Source organism: Mustela nivalis (assembly GCF_964662115.1).
Source record: "Mustela nivalis genome assembly, chromosome: 9".
Lineage (NCBI taxonomy): Eukaryota > Metazoa > Chordata > Mammalia > Carnivora > Mustelidae > Mustela > Mustela nivalis.
The window spans coordinates 59,870,553-59,884,688 of record NC_139028.1 but is presented as its reverse complement, the minus strand read 5'-3'; the positions used below and the strand labels follow the sequence as shown (position 1 = coordinate 59,884,688).

At 38.5% G+C, this 14,136-nt stretch overlaps 1 protein-coding gene across 2 annotated transcripts in view; it reads right to left on the bottom strand.

Annotated features, from left to right (window-relative positions):
* Positions 1 to 2,513: 2,513 nt before the first annotated feature.
* CLNS1A (chloride nucleotide-sensitive channel 1A) overlaps positions 2,514 to 14,136 on the bottom strand; it is a 29,345-nt gene continuing 17,722 nt past the window's right edge. The window contains exons 4-7 of one of the 2 annotated variants that reach the window (XM_082749568.1): positions 13,207 to 13,314; positions 11,631 to 11,804; positions 6,173 to 6,262; positions 2,514 to 3,281 (exon numbers count right to left, since the gene is read on the bottom strand). In XM_082749568.1, the coding sequence (XP_082605694.1) occupies positions 6,195 to 6,262; positions 11,631 to 11,804; positions 13,207 to 13,314 (350 nt within the window). In that variant the 3' untranslated portion in view covers positions 2,514 to 3,281; positions 6,173 to 6,194. The remainder of the gene's footprint in view (positions 3,282 to 6,172; positions 6,263 to 11,630; positions 11,805 to 13,206; positions 13,315 to 14,136) is intronic. The other variant, XM_082749569.1, reaches the window with a different exon arrangement.

Sequence of the window (14,136 nt, the reverse complement as noted above, 5' to 3'; positions counted from 1 at the left end):
GGAGCACCTGGGTGGCTCTGTTGGGTAAGCTGAAACTCTTTACTGGGATCATGGGATTGAGCCGGATGAATGGCTCCATGCTCAGCTTGGAGTCTGCTAGAGATACTCTTTCCCCACTCTACTCTGCCCCACCCACCCGCCAATGATCTCACGCTTTCTCTCTGGAAATAAATAAATAATAACTTTAAAAATCTAGTATCTCTCTGAACAATGAGTAATCACACTTGTTTTCCTCTAAAAGTAAAAGGCTATATACCATCACCATCTATCTATGCATCATCTCTCATCTTTACCAGTACTGACAAAGATCCTAACAAGATTTCAAAATACACAAATGTACATAGATTTAAACAAGCTTATTTGAAAAGTATTAATATCTGACAAATTGATCTAAGGGAGGAGAAAACTCACTGAGATCATTTTAATGAATATATTTTTTATTTTATTTTTAAGATTTTATATAATCTTTTTATGTAAAAATTTTATGCTCTACCAACTAAGCCAACTAAGCTCCTATGAACCAACTAAGCTCCTATGAACACATTTTTTAAACAACAGAATTTAGAACAGATAACTACTAACACTAGCTTTTATGGATAGTTTAGATGGCTCACATTATGGGGGAAAATCTCCATGGCTTTTCTTTAAATTTCCTCTACATCAAGAATTAGGAAGAAAATCATTATAGTAACATTAAAATTAAGCTCAGATAGAATCAAGAAATGTTGGCTTGGGACACCTGGGTGGCTCAGTTGGACGGCTGCCTTCGGCTCAGGTCATTATCCCAGCATTCTGGGATCAAGTCCCACATCGGGCTCCTTGCTGGGCAGGGAGGGAGCCTGCTTCTCCCTCTGCCTCTGCCTGCCATTCTGTCTGCCTGTGCTCGCTCTCTCCCCCCCCCCTCTGATAAATAAATAAAATCTTTAAAAAATAAAAAAGAAATGTTGGCTTGGCTGAGCATTATGAATTTCATTTTTATGAAGTCTGACCTGATCTTTCTTTTTCACCTATTTTCTCAGTTAAAGGCACAACTAATATTATAGAATGTTACAGCTAAATCTCTGAAAGTCATTTGTCTAGTTGCCTCATTTTACAGATGAGGAAACAGGTCCAGAGAGGTTAAAATACCTTGGCTGACAAGCCAGAACTAGATGCTTGGTCTCCTGCATCTTAGATGACTGCATTACCCATAATACCAAGCTGACCATGCAGTGCCTGTAGGAAATAGTGCACAGAATCTCTTCAACATTTTTTCAATATTATCAGAGCACTTTATTACTTCACCAAAAGTCATGATGACAAGTTTCTATGACTTCAAAAAAGGACCTAAATGGAATTTCTAAGATTAGTCAATGAGAATACCCCGACTGCTTACCTAAGAAGAGGTAAATGTCCAGGATAGTATATGAATGCTGCTGAGACTGAGAGCAGATAAATTTGGGAACTTCCTGTGCTGTTCGCTGAAATTTTAACAAAATCCTGCAGTTAAGAGAGAATTTGTTTCCTTGCTACTGCTGACAGATGGTAAGGCTATATGTTATTTTAAGCACAGCTCACTAAATTAAAAATCACAGCTCACTATGTAGATGACCTTAAGTGTTATTTTAGCACTTTCCATAGTTTCCTCATCTTTAAAACAGGATAATAAAAGCACCTATACTTCATAAGACAATTAAGAATGTTCTATGTAGGGGCACTTGGGTGGCTCAGTGGGTTAAAGCCTCTGCCTTCAGCTCAGGTCATGATCCCAGAGTCCTGGGATGAAGCCCCACATCCGGCTCTCTGCTCAGTGGGGAGCCTGCTTACTCCTCTCTCTCTGCCTGCCTCTTCTGCCTACCTGTGATCTCTGTCTGCCAAATAAATAAATAAAAATCTTTAAAAAATAAAAAAGAAAAAAGAATGTTATATGTATATGTATATAAAGAATCCAACACAACGAATGATACAGAGAAGGCCTCAGTCAACTTCAATTTCCAAGTGGCCCTTTTCTTGCCTATTGTAACAAATTCAGTATTTCTGAGAGTCTAGTCAGAAAAAGGATAATCAGCTTTTTTTCAGTCTACCGTGAAGGATGACAGAAACCAAGTGAAACTGCTGAAAAGAACACTGGACATGTGTTCATTTAGTCACTTATTAGCCAAGTGATTCTGAATAGCTTTTCTAACCATATTTTTAAAGTCATATAATGGTACAGAAAGTCCAAGTATAAATTTGCAACTACAAATCAACCTTACGAATACCCTGGTCTCTGTGAAAATTAAAAATTGAGAATTGTAAGAAATTATTCCTGATCTAAGTGAAAGAAGCAGAAATCCCTTGAAATGTATTATATCCTTGCCCTACTAAAAATTTGCCTCTAAAAACTCTAACCATGCATTTTCTTACTCACTTCTTGTTCATATTCTCAAAAGTCAAATAAAAATAAACCAATAAGACTCTCGTTTTTTGACAGTCTTACTTAAAAAAATTTTTTTTTCTCATTAGTGGTTCAGTCAAGAATGAGAGCACAATAATATAGAAAACCTAGATTTATTTGTTAAACTATTACAAAGACAAAACAATTATCATTGAAGCACTCTGATGACTTCATCCCAATTTCACTTGTTATGGAAACTGACCTAAGAGGTTAGAAATAAAAGGATATAACCTAAGAGGTTATAACAAAACAGACTGGTGAAACATGGTGAAAGGAATAAAAGGGTAGTCAGAAGCATCCATGCTATGGTATTTCATGTGGCTACGAAATTTCCCAAGAAGCTTCCTAAAGATGCCTGAACGAATTAATCTGGGTCCCAAATTAGTAAAGAGACCCTCACCGTGAAGAACGAGCAGAAGCCAAGATTTCTCTGAGATCTCTTTGTCTTTCTTTTTAAGGGGTAATGGGATCCTTAGGCTCTAAAAGGGTTTATTTTAGATTCAGCCTCCCTCCTTCCCATCCAGTCTACCTACATCTTCAAGTGTCTGCACATTCTTACCAGGTAGGCCTACCAGGTTACAGAAGATGCATATAGTGAAAGCTGGAACCAAAGGCCTACTCTGAGGGTACCTATGCACAGGAATCTTGGGGTAGATGATAAACTACAAATACTCTCTTGGTTAAGTTAATTCACCTTTGTTAATAAAGGTCATAGTTTCTTCTGCTGGTGACAATTTTTTGTCTGGTATAGTCTGTCTCAAAAAAGAACTGGTTCAGGTAAATTTTGGAGAAGGAAAAAGACTTCCATCAACACCCACTCCATAGTAGAAGAGGCACCAAGTTCTTTCCTAGTTATAAGCAGAATCTGAAAAACATAAGATTTACAGTGTTTTTAATAATACCTATTATTTATTGGATGCCCAGTCAAGAGTGCCAGAGAACACAGATCTATATCTTAGTCTTTGCAACAATCCTGCCAGGTAGTTTATCAACCCCATTTTTAAAGGAGGAAACTGAGGACTGTCCAAAGGCACAGAAGCCGTTATATGGTAGAGCTGTGATTCTACCACTCCTGTGCCTTGACTCCACCCCATCTCATGCACTGAGAGGTCCTAGTTCCACTATCTTGAAATCATTAATGGTTGCATAAACAGTCTAATTATTCCATTCCTTAAAGGCAAAAACAATTTTAAATGATTGAAAATTTAAAGACACTGTTTGGAATTCAGGTCAATTATCCAGATGAAGAACTTGTATAAATTTTATGAATAAAATAGCTCTCTGCTCCAACTGTAGCACAAAATGAATGGAAAACAAATCATCAGCTCATTAGGAAGTTTGTGGTTATTTTATGATTATTTCACTACAAAATTACATTACAAGGAATCCTAAGAATTCTCACCAGTGAACTGCAGTAATATCTCATTTGTATAACCATTACTGACACAACAGATGAGTTTCTCAGAATCCTTATTAATGCAGTGGTGCATATTCTCTGAATAATCTATTTTTCAAGAAGAAATATGTAAAAGGCAGAAGATCAAAAAATCTTTTTCCAGTTTCAATGAAAGTTACTACATATTACCGAACTGAAAAAGTCAACATGCTATAAAGAACATGATAAGCAGGAAAGTGAGAAGGGAAGAAGACTTAAGTTGGCACCAAAAGATTTCCCATACAGTGTAATAGTGAAGTACTGATATCTGGAACTGTGAGATCTGAAAATTAAAGCTAATAGAGCTGCAGCAGTATGAACACATAATTTTAGCAACTGCAGAGGAGACAATGCAGGTTTTAAACTAAATGGCTACACTGACAGAAATAAATGCTGTGGAAATAAAAATTAAGTATTTAAAGAAGAAATATAAATCACAGAACTCTAAGAGATATTTTCTGATAGTTCCACTGGCAGCACCTGCGAGGAAAACAGAGATTCATCATCATTTTTCATGGTTAGAGTAAGAAGAAATGTTACGTTCACAATGGCAACAATCTGGAAGATAAAATGGAACTTAGAAAAAGGAGGGATCTCACAACCCAACTGGATGACTCACAGTAGTGTTAAGAGTCAAGCCAAAATACATAAATCTTGCCAAACTATTACTATATGCTTTAAATTAAAGGATCTGGGCATAAGTAACATAAGACTGGAAGACAGTCGGTACTCAAGAAAATGCTACCAGGTCAGAAGAGGAGAACACTATAGAGGGGAAAGATGGACAACAATTTTAACAAAGTAAAAATAGCTCATGAAGGCCAACTAGGATTACTAGTCTTAGAGCTCTAAATGACATGAACATGACCTTTAGTTATTATCAAACATACAGTTGATACTCAATCTGGCAAAGGACAATTTATTTCTCAGGGTAACTTGCAGCAAAGTCAGGGATAGCAAAGCTCACAAGAACGTGTCAGGGAAAACTGGCTGTGAGCTTTTATGTCAGTCAAGAAAGCAGAAATGAGGGGCACCTGGGTGGCTCAGTTGGTTGAGCAACTGCCTTTGGCTCAGGTCATGATCCTGGAGTCCTGGGATCGAGTCCTACGTCAGGCTCCCTGTTCGGCGGGGAATCTGCACTTCCTCTGACCTCTCCATTCTCACACACTCTCTCTCAAATAAATAAATAAAATTAAAAAAAAAAAAAAAGAAAAGAAAGAAAGAAATGAGGGGCGCCTGGGTGGCTCAGTCGGTTAAGCCGCTGCAGCTCAGGTCATGATCTCAGGGTCTCGAGATGGAGTCCCACATCGGGATCCTTGCTCAGCAGGGAGCCTACGTCTCCCTCTGCTTCTGCCTGCCACTATGCCTGCTTGTGCTCTCTCTCTCTGACAAATAATTTTTTTTTTTAAATCTAAAAAAAAAAAAAAAAAAGGCTAAATAAAAGTAAAATAAGAAAGCAGAAATGAAGCAACTTCGGAAAATGATAGCTTTTGGACAAATGTTCATGGACTTAGGGTTTGACAAACTGGTCTTGAACACTAAGGTGCCCAGGACCTTGGTCCTCCATTATTTTACAAAGGCGGGAAGCCAATACAAGATTATAATGAAATTAGGGATGTTTGGGTGGCTCAGCTGGTTAAGTGATTGCCTTCAGCTCAGGTCATGATCCTAAGGCCCTAGAACTGAGCCCCACATCGGGCTCCCTGCTCAGCAGCAAGTCTGCTTCTCCCTCTTCCTTTATACCCCTCTCCTGTTCTTGCTCTTTTTCTCTCTCTCAAATAAATAATAATAAAAGATTATGATTAAATTAAAGGCTTAGATACAGTTTGGAATTACTACTACTTCCTCCCTAAATTGAATAGCAGTGAGTTGCAGCAAATAGCTGCTTTGTGTCTTCTGATGAATGTATTAAGATTTCAAATACCACAAGTGGGAAAAGATGACTCAAGAGCAGAGCAGGAGGTGATTTCAGGCTTTGCAGCTCCCACCTGAGCCAACTAGGGAGCCCATTTCTGAATAACAGGCTAATGTCCTCCTCCTGAGTTCACTGAGGATGGGTGTGTCTTATTCTTCCATGCCTCAATGCCTACCACTGTCTGGCACAGCACTTAACATGTGGTAAGTGTAAATGTTAACCTGAACATTGCTGTTTGCAGACCTTGATTCCTTAGGAGGAAAAAAACACTAATTTCACAAATAATTTCAGAAACAGATAACTAACATTTTCCTAAACTGCTAATTATACAGCGTTCTCCTGAAAATAAAAATTATTTCACATGATTTTCAAGTTCAATGAGAAGAAGAAAATATAAACTACTCACCCCACAGCAGCATAAATCATTTTCAGTGATCAACATCTGCATCCTCAAACTGTCCAGCAACCGTTGGTGTAGTGTCAACCTCCATCCCATCTAAAAAAAAGAACAACAAGAAAGAAAAACCACAAAAAAAATCAACTGCTGAGCAACAGTCTACTGAGCTCTTCAGATAGGTAAAGGGTCAACCTATTCATCAACCAGAAGGAAGCTAGTGCCCTCTGTTGGTCACAATTGCTATTTCTTTCTCTTCTGAAAAAGTAACAAGGAATAAACCAAAAAAGAAAAATGCCACCTGTACATGTAACATTTACTTTATAAATTCTCAACCTCAACATTAAAAAGACATTGGATAAGTTTTGAATGTACTACGCATCAAGTGTTCACTCTTCACAGAACTGTGCTGGGTATTTACTGTGTGACATTATCATCATCATTATTATTATTGAGATTTTATTTGAGAGCAAAGAAGAAAGATGGTGGAGGGGAGGGGTAGAGGGAGAGAGAGAAGCAGACTTCCTGCTGAGTGGGGAGCCCGATGCAGGGCTCGATCCCATGACCCAGAGATCACACCTTGAGCCAAAGGTAGACGCTATACCAACTGAGCCATGCACGTGCCCCATTATTTTTATTTTTAAAGGTATAAAAGTCCTATCCTCCCAAAACTGATGACCTAATTCTGAGAAAAGACAAAATAAGTAGAGTGAGGTTCTTGCTTATGTGTTTTGCTCATTTCATGAGGAAAAAAAGTGTGTGTGTGTGTGTGTGTGTGTGTAGGGAGAGACAAGGGAAAAAAGCCCTCTGGAAAGAGCTGTTTAGAACTGCTTTCTCCACTTTGGCACCTCCCATTGACCTTCAACTCTTAACCCACAACAGGCTTCTTCTGCCTGAGCCCCAACCCATACTCCACCTGGACATGCAGCAGAGCATGCAAATGTAACACATATCTAAAATTTAAGTTATCATCTTTCCACATAGAAATGCTTCTCGGGGGCCTGGGTGGCTCAGAGGTTAAGCCTCTGCCTTCAGCTTGGGTCATGGTCTCAGAGCCCTGGGACTGAGCCCCACATCAGGCTCCCTGCTCATTGGGGAGCCTGCTTCCCCCTACACTGTGCCTGACCCTCTGCCTACTTGAGATCTCTCTGTGTCAAATAAATAAATAAAATGTTTTTTAAAAAAAGAAAAGAAAAGAAATGCTTCTCTTGGGGCACCTAACTGGTTCAGTTGGTAGAGCATGGGACTCGGGGTTGAGAGTTCAAGCCCCCAAATAGGAGCAGAGCCTACTTAAAAAAAAGAAAAAGAAAAAAAAAAGGTTTCTCTTCCCAAACATTTACGAAAGGATAACTCTCACCTGTCCAATTCAGAGACCCCTACCCACATCTCTAACTTACACTGCTTCGCGCTCTTAAACATCTCTCAAATCTGTTAAGTCTTTGACATTCACTCCCAGTAACAAATGCAGGCCATGATCTCTCATCTAATTTAAATCATAACTTACTTAACAGTTTCTTTTTGGGACGCCTGGGTGGCTCAGTCAGTTAAGTGTCTGCCTTTGGCTTGGGTCATGATCCCAGGGTCCTGGGTCCTGGGTTCGAGCCCCACAACAGGCTCCCTGCTCAGCAGGGAGTCTGCTTCTTTGCCCTTCCCCTGACTCATGTACATTCTCTCTCTCTCAAATAAATAAAATCTTAAAAAAAAAAAAAAACAGAGTTTCTCTTCTATCCTCCAGTATTTCCCTCTGCAATCAATGTTTCATATCACAGCCAGGATCATCTTCTGAAACTACAATCAAATTAAAAGTTCCTCACTTCACATTCTCATTGACCCAGGCAGAACACTAAAATTCTTTTAAAAAGCTTTCAAGGGGCGCCTGGGTGGCTCAGTGGGTTAAGCCGCTGCCTTCGGCTCAGGTCATGATCTCAGGGTCCTGGGATCGAGTCCCGCACTGCTCAGCAGGGGGCCTGCTTCCCTCTCTCTCTCTCTCTGCCTGCCTCTCCATCTACTTGTGATTTCTCTCTGTCAAATAAATAAATAAATAAAATCTTAAAAAAAAAAAAAAAAAGCTTTCAAGTTCCATTAATGTATAACCCAGTTCACTACTCCACCTTTATCTGTTGCTGTAATAACCACCCTTCATACACAGAGATCCAGACATAATGAACTATTTACAGTCCCCCAAAGTTGAATGGTCTCTTGAACTTCTGCACATGGCTGATCCTGTTACCTGCATCTCTCCCCAACCTGTACGCAATCCCCCTTCACCCAGGTCACTTGACTCCACTTTCTGATCTTGGCTTAGATGTCACTTACTCCATGAAGCTTGAATCTCTCTCTTGACTATCCAGGCTGAGTGAAGAGTCCAACCTCCTGATTCCATGGCTTCTCAAGCTTCCCCTATAACTCAATGCTGTACCACAATGTACTATAACTGCCTAATGAGTTAAATTATTTTTGTCTACACACGAATGCCATTGACATGAAGACAGTAATCTCATCCCTACTTGGGCACTGCTATATTCTCTGTACCTGGCATAGTAGCTCAATAAACACTTCTTACGAAAATAAGCACACGAAGTACTGAAATACCACAAAAAGACAGGGTGTTTGTTTCTCAGTGTGAAAAAGATGGTTTTATTAAAGCACAGTGTGCAGGACTCAGGCAGAGAGAACTGCGATAGGCTGTATTTAAACAGCAAAAAGGTTGAAATTTACCAAGACAGCAGATCTTAGGTGTTCTCATCACAAAAAATGGGTAACTATGTGAAGCAATGGATGTTAATTAACTTGACTGTTATAATTATTTCACTATGTATATGAAAACATCATCTGGCATATCTTAAACATATATAATTTTTAGCCATTTAAAAATTTTTAAAAATAAATCAAATTTTTAAAATTGCAAAGGTCGAACAAAATAAATAAATCAATGGCAAAAAGAGTGACATGGGTACTTAGGACTTTAGGAGATGGGGAATGGTATAGGCTGAAAAAGTTTCATATATAGGCAACTCTCAATATCCTAATAAGGCTTAGGAATAAAAGTCCAAAATATCACTTAGCAAAAAGTGTGATCTTAAAATCATTTACTATAAAGCATTAAACAAGGAATTTTACAATTTAAAAAAAAAAAAAAGCCTTCAGTGAAGAAAAGCTTTTCAATGTCCAAGGACACTCCCCTGTTAATCACTGTAATAAAAAAAAAAGGTAACATCTTGAATTCTTTCAGCTAAGAGTTTGATAGTACACTAGAAATCATCTGAACCATCTCAGCCCATACCCTGTTAGAGGCTCACCAACTAGGACTTAAAATGGAGAGAATACACAAGGACTAACAGTGTGACCCAAAGCCTAAACTTTTCTAAATTAAAATATCCCAGGACTGTGAAATCTGGTTGGTTAAGCCTCTGCCTTCGGCTCAGGTCATGATCTCGGGGTCCTGGAATTGAGTCCTGCATTGGGCTCTCTGCTCAGCTGGGCATCTGCTTGAAATCTTTCCCTCTACCTCTGTCCCTCCTCTTACTTGTGCAGGCGTGCACGCACACACATGTTTTCACTCAAATAAATAAATAAAATCTTAAAAAAAAAAAAAAACACCAAAACCCAGGACTTCAGAACCCCCAGGTCAACATGCTATATGTGCATGATGATATTGATTACAGCATTATATTACAGAAACTTGTATTGCCCAATAAAAGAAAAATGAGGGATTCCTGGGTGGCTCAGTCAGTTAAGGGTTCAACTCTTGGTTTTGGTTCAGGTCATGATTTCAGTGTCCTGAGACTGAGCCCCATATTGGGCTCCACACTCTGCAGAATCTGCTTGAGATTCTCTCGGTCTCTCCTTCTGTCCTTCCCCATGCTTGCATGCTCTCTTTCAAATAAATTAATCAATTAAATCTTTATTTAAAAAAAGAAAAACTACAGTAACCCTCTTTAAGAATATCTGCATCTCTAAAAATTAAAAGTGGTAAGACTCGTTAACAACATTAAAATACTAGTACATATTAAATACATGTAAGATGCAAGAAGTGCTTATAACAGGTCCTAATGTATTCTTTTTGCATAATAGCTCATTTAATCCTCTCACTTATTAACTATTTGACCTCTAGCAAGTTATGTGATCTTTCTGTGCTTCAGTTTCTTCATCTGTAAAGTAGGGATCACAGTAACATTCACCACAGAACATTCTTTGAAGGATTAAATGAGTATGTGTAATGTGCTTAAATCAGGGTCTGGCACATAAGAGCAGTATCTCAATGTTCTACTGAGAGTAGAAGGAACAAAATCAGAGATATGTGGGGCAAGGTGAGGTTTTCTCTTCAGAGTTAGAACTTTATATGGTGATTATCAGGCAATCACTGAGGGAACATCCCTATATAGGGGTGACCACAGAGTGTTCTCAGATTAAGATGGCACAGTGAGCTGAAGGCAAGAATGATCAAGGCAAAAAATTTTACTATTGTAAATCCAGTTGGAGAAGACAAGGGCCTAGGGTTGAAGGACAGCAGCAGTAATAGCAAGGAAATGTTAAAGTCATTTAAATGAAAAAATCCATGGGCCCCAGTATTGCTCTGGAACAAGAAATAAGAAGTAAAGGCTGAGTCAGAAGAATACTTCAACATTCTGACTGAAATAGGATACTCAGAAAGCAAATCAGTCTTATAGGGGAAATATTTACCAAAAAATCTACAAAGTGGAGATAACAGAAGCAAATTTGAAAGCCATTTGTTTAAGGTCCAGAAGTTTGTCACAGAATAAGAACCCAAGTTTCTTGAGTGCTGTCTAGCCCTTTTAATTAATAGATTATCCTAGTTTTGCATATAATCATGTAGGAATTAGTTTTAAAAATAAAAACAGCAGCATAGATACACATACACATAAGCAAACAAACAAAAAGACCGGAAAGATATGCAAAAGAAAAATTAACAGAGGTCTTTCAATCATAATTACACTTGATTTTTCATTTCTTCTTTGCCTGTATCCATTTAAGATTTTTGACTGTCAAAAGACTATTTTTGTAGTTCAGGAGAAAAGTAAAAAAAAAAACCCAACAACAAAGTTTCATGAGAATTCCCATTCTATATAATTCTACATTTGCTTCCTACATGGTAAGATTAATTCTGCGATTTCACTCTCTTGAGTTTCTAGGGGTGCCTGGGTGGCTCAGTGGTTAAAGCCTCTGCCTTTGGCTCAGGTCATGATCCCAGGGTCCTGGGATGGAGCCCCACATTGGGCTCTCTGCTCAGTGGGGAGCCCGCTCCCCTCTCTCTCTCTGCCTGCCTCTCTGCCTACCTGCGATCTCTGTCTGTCAAATTAATAAATATATATATTATATAAATATATATATATATATATATATATATATATATATAAAGAGTTTCTAAAAGAACATATATATCTCTCCGTACCTTCCCCTGCTGCCCAAGGACCATCTAACTGCTCACAGTGAAAGAAAGGATACTCACCTTCATAATCTCTTATTGAATCTTCTGTCCGGACTCCAGCCATGTTATACTGGCTGCTCACAGACTGAGAAAGCATTCCTTCTAATCTCTCCAATGTGGCTTGGCCTTCTGCTGTTAAATGGGATAATCCTTCTTCATAGGTATAAAATGTAGGGATGTCTCCCTGCCCTTGTTCTAAATAAATAAAATGCTTTTAAGCTATTATAAAGCAATTAGAAAAACATGGATAATCAATAATGCATTTACTGAAGATAAGGTACAGTTTAAAAAGGCTTCTAGGGAAATATTTTTCAATATTTATTTAATACAGAGATGTAGGTCATCTATTGAAAATAAAGACACAAAGAAAATGTCTCTATCCTCCATAAGGAGAAGGGATTCCACAAGATAATGAGCCAGTAAACAGCAATTCTCAAAAAATCAAATGTCCATCAACTAGAGGGAATTTTATAGGTGAGTGCAAATTAATATGATACTAATTTGTACTGATAGGTTTTTTGGATTAAAACACATGCTCCTTTAAAGAATAACACGGAAGACATTGGGAGATGGAGAGGAGATGTGAGATGGAGAAATCGGAGGGGGAGACAAACCATGAGCGACTGTGAACTCTGAGAAACAAACTGAGGGTTTTGGAGGGGAGGAGGTAGGGGGTAGGGTGAGCCTGGTGGTGGGTATTAAGGAGGGCACGTATTGCATGGAGCACTGGATTGGTGCATAAACAATGAATTTTGAAACACTGAAAAAAATAAAATATTTAAAAACAACAACAAAAACAAAAAACAAAAACACATGCTCCCTTTAAAAACTGAGAAATTCTGGAAAATATAAAAAGGATAAAAAATAAAATCATTCAAAAATCTCATTGGAAATGAGAATATGTTTAGATACATTCTCTAATTGTACCTCCTCCTGTATTCTCTCTAAATGTATCTCCTTCTCATAGAAGGAAAACTCTAGAACCGAATTTGTCTCAGGCCAGGAAGTAGGTACATATGGAGGAAAGGACTTTGGACAGCCAGATCAGTGGACATGAAAGCAGTGGGAAAAAGAAAAGAAAAGAGAACAGCAGGCACCTCACGTTATAAGACTACCAGACTATGATGGTATTCTGGTCTGGAAAAGAGAAATAAACTTAGATAAATGACGTATGGTTCTCGGGGGAGAAAATGACTTTGGTAGTGAGTTGTTTGAAGCATTATGTTAAGTAAAGCTGTAGGTGATAAAGTTTTTAAGTGGTGGAGGGAGAAGGCTTGTTCTCTGGGAGCAGGTGCATCAATTTAAAAGATTCTCCCAACTATCCGCTTTCTCATCTATTGTTTTCTTCCCCTCCATTTATCTCTATTCATTTTCTGCTCCCAATCATACCTACTTTTTACCCTCAAGCTTGGAAAATCCATCCATTTTTCCAGTTTCGCTTAGACATGAACTGCACCATTCACTTTTGAGTGAGTATTTAATAGAGTATTAAATGAGTATTTAATAGAAATATAAAAAACTATAATCCCATAGCCTTAGTACAAATAACTGGTTAAAATGAAATAAACACACATTTAAGAAAATCCGTTTCACTAACCATGTGCTTCCACATCATATTCTTCTCCATCATAATCATCTGAGTCTTCATCCTCAGGATCAGGATGCAAAGCCTGGCATTCACACATTGCAGTGAACATTGCCTCCACTGAACAAGGAAATTGTAATGAACATTCTTTTCTGGCCAGTGTAGAGTGAAAATTTAATAGTATAACCAACAGTGTAAATTAATTCAATGGGTAGACAAGAAATATACCAGAGTCTCACTATTTATAAAACCTGCTAAATTCCAAGGAGAATCAATCTTGAAAAGTACTTGATGAAAATGGACAAGTCACAAAATAATAGTTCATTTTAAGATAATGCTGAGACTTCTTCATGCCTGGCTGGGTTTTCTGAGAAAAAGAGGCAGTGTCTTGATCAGACTGCTGGTATCAGGTTGAAGCCCCTTTCAGTTCATAGGGCTCTTTTCCAGCTATCCAGCTATCCTGGCATCTTCCACTTTGGAACTGCCAAGACCCCTGCCCTCTATCTGGCAAGATTCAAAGTCAATAGCATCAAGTCAATAAAAATAACCAGATCCCTCCATTCACAAAACACACCAAATAACATGGTGTCTCCTATACCCTCACCACACTGACAATCTTTGATATCAATAGGTATCTGGTCCTCAATGATACGTTAGATGTTAGGATGAAGAAAAAGCAACGGAACAGAGGTAATGAGGCTAAAGGTAAAAGTGTATGTGTAGGGGCGCCTGGGTGGCTCAGTGGGTTAAGCCGCTGCCTTCGGCTCAGGTCATGATCTCAGAGTCCTGGGATCAAGTCCCGCATCGGGCTCTCTGCTCAGCGGAGAGCCTGCTTCCCTCTCTCTCTCTCTCTGCCTGCCTCTCCGTCTACTTGTGATTTCTCTCTGTCAAATAAATAAATAGAATCTTAAAAAAAAAAAAAAAAGTGTATGTGTATGAGGG